Source organism: Chenopodium quinoa, unplaced genomic scaffold (genome assembly GCF_001683475.1).
Source record: "Chenopodium quinoa cultivar QQ74 unplaced genomic scaffold, ASM168347v1, whole genome shotgun sequence".
NCBI lineage: Eukaryota > Viridiplantae > Streptophyta > Magnoliopsida > Caryophyllales > Amaranthaceae > Chenopodium > Chenopodium quinoa.
The window spans coordinates 2683661-2691108 of NW_018743722.1; the positions used below are offsets into that span (position 1 = coordinate 2683661).

General features: G+C 42.1%; 1 protein-coding gene across 1 annotated transcript; it reads right to left on the reverse strand.

Annotated features, from left to right (window-relative positions):
• Positions 1 to 3873: 3873 nt before the first annotated feature.
• Positions 3874 to 4263, reverse strand: LOC110684599. The gene has a single exon (XM_021861037.1). It carries the CDS (start codon positions 4261 to 4263, stop codon positions 3874 to 3876), a length of 390 nt encoding a protein of 129 aa, XP_021716729.1.
• Positions 4264 to 7448: the final 3185 nt, after the last annotated feature.

Below are 7448 nucleotides of genomic sequence, written 5' to 3' on the forward strand. Positions count from 1 at the left end.
TAAGGATCCTAAATGCCGCTCGCAAGAATGATGAAGGCTAGATCAAATGACGCTCACACGGGAAAAGAAAGCAAATACTAACCAAGGGAATCCTATCCACCATAGAGAGCAACACCATCTTACCACTTTCCCGTGAACTAGGGGTTCAAACGTCCTCAAAAGTTCTAAACCGGGCTACCTTAGCTTACAATGTGTCTATTTCAACCCAAAGCATTCTCAAACCGTGTAAACCCTCATCAACTAGGAAGATAAGCATTCAAAGACACATCGAGGCAAACCAATCCAAAAGAATGAGCAAATTACTCAAAAATCATTTCAAATTGTCATAATTATGCTTGTAACAAAAAAAGGGGAAAACAAAACAAAAGAAAGAGGAAGAAATAAAAAAGGTTCACATACGAGGCATATAATTCAATTAAATCCCAATCGTCATACAAGTGATCGTTCGATAACAACATCAACGATCCCAGGTTCCATAGAACCAAAAGCAAACATCCTCGAACCATTCAACTTCTTCCTAAGCTAAACCTAAGCTAAACACCCAAGGAAAAAGAAAATAAAAGAGAGGAAAAGTCTCACCAAATTCCGCTTGAAATGAAGACAAGATAAATTATGCAATCTCACCGAGGGGGGCTCGATTTGCCCTTTGTCTTCCTTTATCTCCATTTCCAAGCTTGAAAAGTGAGCCAAAATGAAAGAAACGACTAAGATGAAACAAAAATAAAATAAAAATAAAATAAAAAATCAAAGAAAGAAACTAAAAATTTAAACAAAATGAAGAAATAGAAATAAAAAAAAATAAACTAAAAGAAATTTGGATTAAGGGAAGTTTGAACTATCGGGAGTTTGGATTTTTCTTCATGGGAGTGCCATCACCTACACAAACACTTGAAAATTCATTAGCAAAAACTTGTCAAAATCACCCAGGGACATAATCATCACAATCAAGCAAATAAATCAACATCAAAACATGATAAAGCCAACCGAACCATGAGAGCTCTACCACCTACAATGAAATCCCCCCCACACTAGCATGATGACAAGCCTCCCCCCACACTATCACAAGGGCCGGCTTCGTCATCATCTCCATCATCCTCGGTGTCGTAAGAGAAACCGTCCGGAGGGATGCCGTGTGGGTCCCAACCACCGGAGTAACCCGGAGGCCAACTATAGTGACCTCGGAAGAGGTCTTGTTGCCATTGAGGCAACGGGTCGAAAGGGGCGGGAAGCTGAAGAGGGGAAGGGTGGGTAGGGTTGACATATGGATAGTTGGGGTCACCCCTAAAATCGCTCCCCCCGGGGGCACGATAATCGTACCCGGTTTCTGTCGGGTAGTCTACCCGGGAAACACCGTGGGAGGAGGGCCCTTGCCAATTGGGCCAAGTAGGTTGTGATCCCTGCCACCCAAGGACCGGGCCTTGTTGGGGTGGCCAATAGGGGTAATTTACTGGGGGGTGACCTCACCCCTATCCACGGCCGCACCATAAAGAGCTTGGGTTTGCATAAACATACCCTGGTTGTTCTCCATTATGCTCTGCATGCCAAGTTGCATGCTCATCATTTGTTGTTCAAGGCTACTCATGGCCTTGATGCTGTTGTTGTTGCTGTTGCTGTTGCTATTGTTGTTGTTGTTGTTGTTGCTACTGTTGCTGTTGCTGTTGTTGTTGCTGTTGTTGTTGGTCGACTTCCATATTCCTTGCGCCACCCAGAGCAGGGGGTAGCACACGATTGTCTCGCGGAATCTTCCATACATTCCTTGCGTTCCGCTCCAAGGATGTACGGCTGGGGTAAGGAAAGATATAATGGTGCTCGCGGTCAACCATCCAGGCATGAAAATTGTGGGCATTTGAAGTTCCTTGGAGGAACTCCGACCTTCTCATTTGCTGTATGTCGATGAATAGATCTTTGTCGGCCCCAAATTGAGTGCACGAGGGGAAGAAGCGTTCATAGTTGAGCTTGTTGACAATCCTTGTAATCATCCCACCGAGGGCAATTTCTCCTGTCTTGTGGCCCGACTTGATTGTCTCGCAGCACACGACGAACCAGTACCCCATATTGAGCCGCCCTTTCAATTCCTCCCTAGTGGCAACCCACAAAGTAAATAGCTCTTCATGTAGAGCTTACTCAAGTCCTGCTTGCTAAACACCGTAAACCCTAGAATGAGGTGTAGAATACGGAGCACAGGGTGGATATATGGTTGGCCACTGAATACCTGGTGTTGAACTCTTCAAAGTCGGTAATCGTTTGCCACCATCTAAATGCATCGTACTTAGGGAACAGGCTCAATGAAGGGGCAAGGAGGTCCGCCTCGGGGTTCAAATCCAACAATACATTAAGATCACTAAGAGTCCTAATGTGCTGGTTGTTGAACAGTTGGTAGGAAATTTGGAAGTCGTTCACAAGAGGCTCCTTTTCAAAAGAGGCCAAGAATTCGAAGGTGGGCTCCTTATAAGTTCGGAATTGATGTTTGATGAACTCACTCATCCCCAAGTTGTCAAGGAGCGACCTTATATCGTCGTCAATCCCCAAAGCTTTCATGGAGCGTTGATCATAGTGTCGGGAGGGATTTAACTTTCGTCCGTGAAGGTCGTTGAAGAACGTAGCATGGACCTTGTTCAAGAATCTCAATCTAGGGGGAACATTTGGTCCTTGAGCTTGATTTTGTTGGGTACTCGGTTCCTCAACCCTTAACCTGGGCTCCTTTCTGCTCTTCCTTTTGCTCATTATGTTCAAGCAATACAAACAACCCAAACAAAAGGAGAACTACCTTCGAACTTAACCAACAATTGGAAAACAACAACAACAACCCAAGTCTCAACAATCTGCAAAAGGGTTAGTACTAACAACTAACCACACAAATATAGTGCCCAAGACAACAAGAATCAACAACAAAGCAGTCAATCAAAATACATTATGATAGTAAGCAATTCTCATAAAAGTAGTTGCATTATCATCAATACAAACACCAAATTTCTCAACTTAATTTCATGAAAATGGCTTCCAAAATAATAGTATTAACAATAATGTCCCAAAAATCACTAAATTTCACACTAATAACCAACAAATCCTTCACAAAGAAAATCAAAATCACATGCAATTCACTCAAGCTAAGTCATGTTTAATAACAAAAAATTTTGCATAAACAAGTGAAATTAAGTAATAGATAGCAAAATTTAGAGTTATACCACTTTGTAGAAGCTTGAACACCACTAAGAGCCTCCAAGAACACCACCTTCAATTAAGCTTGCAAACCATGAAAATGGAGGATTTTTAGGTATTTTGGAGAGAGAAAGTGGGTGAATTTGTGAGTAGAGTGAAAGTTTTTGATGGATTTGAAGGAAAATCAATGGAATTTGTGAGAAATGGGTGAAATTTGAAGGTTAGGGTTTGAGTTTGTGAGGAGAGAGAAGAGAGCATGAAAATTGGGTTTCGAAAATATGAGGATGAAATCGGGAAGAAGAGGGTTAAAACCCGATTTTCCCAGCTCTGCGCGCCCGAACAGAAGTCGCGCACTAGGTCGCGCAAATTCTCTGTCTCGAATATCCAATTTTGATTAAATTTGTGCGGGTTCTGGCAGTGAACGCGCGCCCGCGCACTTCACACTGCGCGCCCGCACAGATGTTGCGCACAGGGTCGCACAGAGTAAAATTCGATTTATCCTCACATCTTCGAAATAGAAAATCCTTGTTCCTTCATCATCCAAACACCTATCAACCAAAAAGGTGAAAAAATCAAAATCTAATTCAAATTCAAAAAGGAGAAAGTGAAATCAGAATATTCTAAAAAAAAGTATAGAAAGGAGTTAGAAACTCGGGTAGCCTTCCGAGAAGCGCTTCTTTATGAGGTCACTAGCTTGACCATGAGAAAAATTCTTCAAGTGGGAGGCTTGGGATCCAAAGGATTAAGCATTATACATTTGATGATACCAACTTCTTCCTTGCACAAGTAATGCTTTAAACGATGACCATTAACCATAAACTTGCTACCATCCATATCTAACTCAAAGGAGCCATAAGGAGTAGTCTTTAATATCACAAAAGGACCCGACCACTTTGATTTGAGTTTACCCAGAAACAAACGAAGCCTTGAGTTGAAAAGCAAAACCTTGTCTCCAACCTTAAAGTTCTTGTTTCGAATATGTTGGTCATGCCACTTTTTGGTTTTCTCCTTATATAACCTTGAGCTCTCATAAGCATCATCTCTAAGATCTTCAAGTTCACTGAGCTTAAGCAATCTCTTCTCACCAGCCAACGATAAATCCATATTGAGCTCTTTGATGGCCCACTAAGCCTTGTATTCTAACTCAACCGGCAAGTGACAAGCCTTTCCATAGACCAACCTATAGGGGGTATGCCGATTGGAGTCTTATACGCCGTCCTAAGAGCCCATAGTGTGTCATCAAGTTTGAGAGACCAATCTTTCCTTGATTTGTTCACCATCCTTTCAAGAGAATTTTGATTTCACGATTCGAGACCTCCACATGTCCTTCAGTTTGAGGGTGGTAAGGTAATCCAATCTTGTGATGAACGTCGTACCTCTTGAGAAGAGCTTCAAATTGCTTTTTGGCGAAATGGGAGCCTCCATCACTAATTAGCACCCTCGGAACTCCAAACCTAGGAAAAATGATCTTCTTTAGTAGCTTAACCACAACCTTGTGATCATTGGTAGGTGAGGGTATGACTTCAATCCATTTCGTCACATAATCGACTGCTACCAAGATATATAGATTCCCACAAGAAGGAACGAAAGGCCCCATTAAATCCACCCCCCAAACATCGAAGGGTTCAACTTCTAAAACACTTTGTTGGGGCATTTTGTCCCTCTTGGTAATGCCTCCGCTCCTTTGACATCTATCACATTGCGCAACGAATTGGTGGGCGTCTCTATGCATCGTCGGCCACCACAATAAAGATTGAGAGATTTTTGCCACTATTTTGTCAACACCACCATGTCCTCCACATGGTAGTGAGTGGCAATGCTCAAGAACACCTTGAATTTCATGATCTGGGATATACTTCCGATAAAGGCCATCTCTAAATTGCTTGAATAGGTATGGGTCATTCCAAAAATACCTTCTCACTTCCTTGAAAAACTTCTTCTTTTGTTAAGAAGAGTACTCCGGGGGAACGACTCCACACGCAAGATAGTTGGCTGTATCCGCGTACCAAGGGGTAGAAGTTGACACCAAAGCCATGGGAGCCTCGAATCCTATCTCATCATTAATCGGTACATCCTCCTTGTTCTCAAATGGTAGCCTAGAAAACTGATCTTCTACATAGTTCTCCGCTCCCTTTTTATCCCTCATTTCCATGTGAAAGTCTTGGAGAGAGAGAACCCAACGGATAAAGCGAGGCTTTGCTTCTTTCTTGGTCATGAGATACCGCACCGCGATGTGATCCGTGTACAAAATAACTTTTGAGCATATGAGATAGGACCGAAACTTATCGAATGCAAACACTACCGCTAACATCTCTTTCTCCATTGTTGTGTAATTCTTTTGAGCCTCATCTAGAGTCCTACTTGCGTAGTAGATGACACATGATTTTCCTTGTTTCTTTTGACCAAGAACGACACCTACTGCAAAGTCACTAGCATCGCACATTAGCTCAAAAGGCAAGCTTCAATCCGGAGCTTGCACAACGGGAGAAGAAATGAGAGCTTCCTTGAGCTTACGAAACGCCTCAAGGCAAGCCTAATTGAAGTAAAAAACAACCTCTTTTTTGAGTAATTCGGTCAAAGGTTTGGCGATTGAAGAAAAAACTTTGATAAACCTCCGGTAAAAACCGGCATGCCCAAGAAAAGCCCGTACCCCCGTGATGGAAGTAGGAGGGGGCAACTTTTCAATCACCGAAACCTTGGCCGGATCAACCTCAATGCCATTTTTTTAAACCTTATAGCCGAGGACAATGCCCTCCTCGACCATAAAATGGCACTTTTCCCAATTTAAAACCAAACTCGTCTCTTGACACTTTCAAAACTTTTTCAAGGTTAAAAAGACAAGTGTCAAAAGACAAGCCACCAACACTAAAATCATCCATGAAAACCTCAATTTCTTTTTCAAGCATCTCAGAGAAAATGGAAGTCATGCATCTTTGTAAAGTAGAGGGAGCATTGCATAATCCGAATGGCATCTTCGGTATGCAAATGTCCCATATGGACACGTGAAAGTAGTTTTCTCTTGATCACTGGGATGGATAGGGATTTAGAAAAATCCGGAATACCCATCCAAGAAACAAAAGAAAGCATGGTTAGAAAGCCTTTCAAGCATTTGGTCCATGAAAGGGAAAGGAAAATGATCTTTCTTGGTGTTTTTGTTCAATCTTCTATAATCAATGCACATTCTCCACCCGGTCACCGTCCGGGTGGAGATTTCCTCTCCCTTTTCATCCTTGATTATGGTCATCCCACCCTTCTTTGGAACTACATGAACCGGGCTAACCCATTTGCTATCGGAGATAGCATAGATGATTCCCGCCTCACTTAGTTTCAAAATTTCTTTCTTCACAACCTCTTGAAGGTTGGGGTTCAACCTTCTTTGAGGTTCAATGGAGGTGGAATGATCATCTTCAAGATGAATACGATGCATGCATAAAGAAGGGCTAATACCTTTGATATCATCAATGCTATACCCTATCAAACCCCTATATTTTCTTAAAACATCAAGAAGTTTTTCCAAATTAACACCATCTAGGGTAGCATTGACAATAATAGGGTATTTTCCCTCCTTATCAAGAAAAAAATATTTTAAAGAAGGGGGAAGGGGCTTGAGTTCTACCTTAAGAGGAGGCTTAGAACTCTCCTCCAATTTCTCCTCCTTGGACTCAAGCTCGATCTCAACTTGTTGTTCAACTTCCTCCTTTGAGGATTCCTCCATTGCTATGACAAATTCTTTAGCCTCTTCAGAGTGGAACTCTTGTTTGCATGTAAGGGATTCTATCATTGGATCTTGAGGCCTCATCACGACCCTCCCCAAGCGATCTATCTCCTCATTCACAACATCAACTCTATAGCATTTTTCAACCATGGGGGTATTGAGCAACTTAGAAAATTCAAAGACAATCTTTTCATCGGCAACTTAACAAGTGATGGTGTTGTTCTTGCAATTGATGACCGCCCCCAAAGTTTTAAGAGCTTCACGTCCCAAAATCAAAGGAGTGTTAACATCTTCCTCCATATCCATCACTACAAAGTCACAAGGCACGTATATGTTTCCCACTTGAATTGGAACATCCTCAAGCTCTCCACAAGTTAATTTCACCGATCGATCGGCCAATTGAATTGTCTTCCTTGTAGGGATCATCTCTATATTGAGTTTTTGAGCAATGGATATAGGGATTAAACTAACACTTGCTCCAAGATCGGCTAAGGCGCCCCTAGCTTCCATGTTCCTAATTTTCACCGGCAAAGTGAAACTTCCCGGGTCTTTTTCCTTATTGGGCTTCTTATGT

Bases quoted from the DNA above. Each gene is read 5' to 3' on its own strand.
- LOC110684599 (XM_021861037.1), bottom strand. From the start codon at position 4,263: ATGGATTTATCGTTGGCTGGTGAGAAGAGATTGCTTAAGCTCAGTGAA.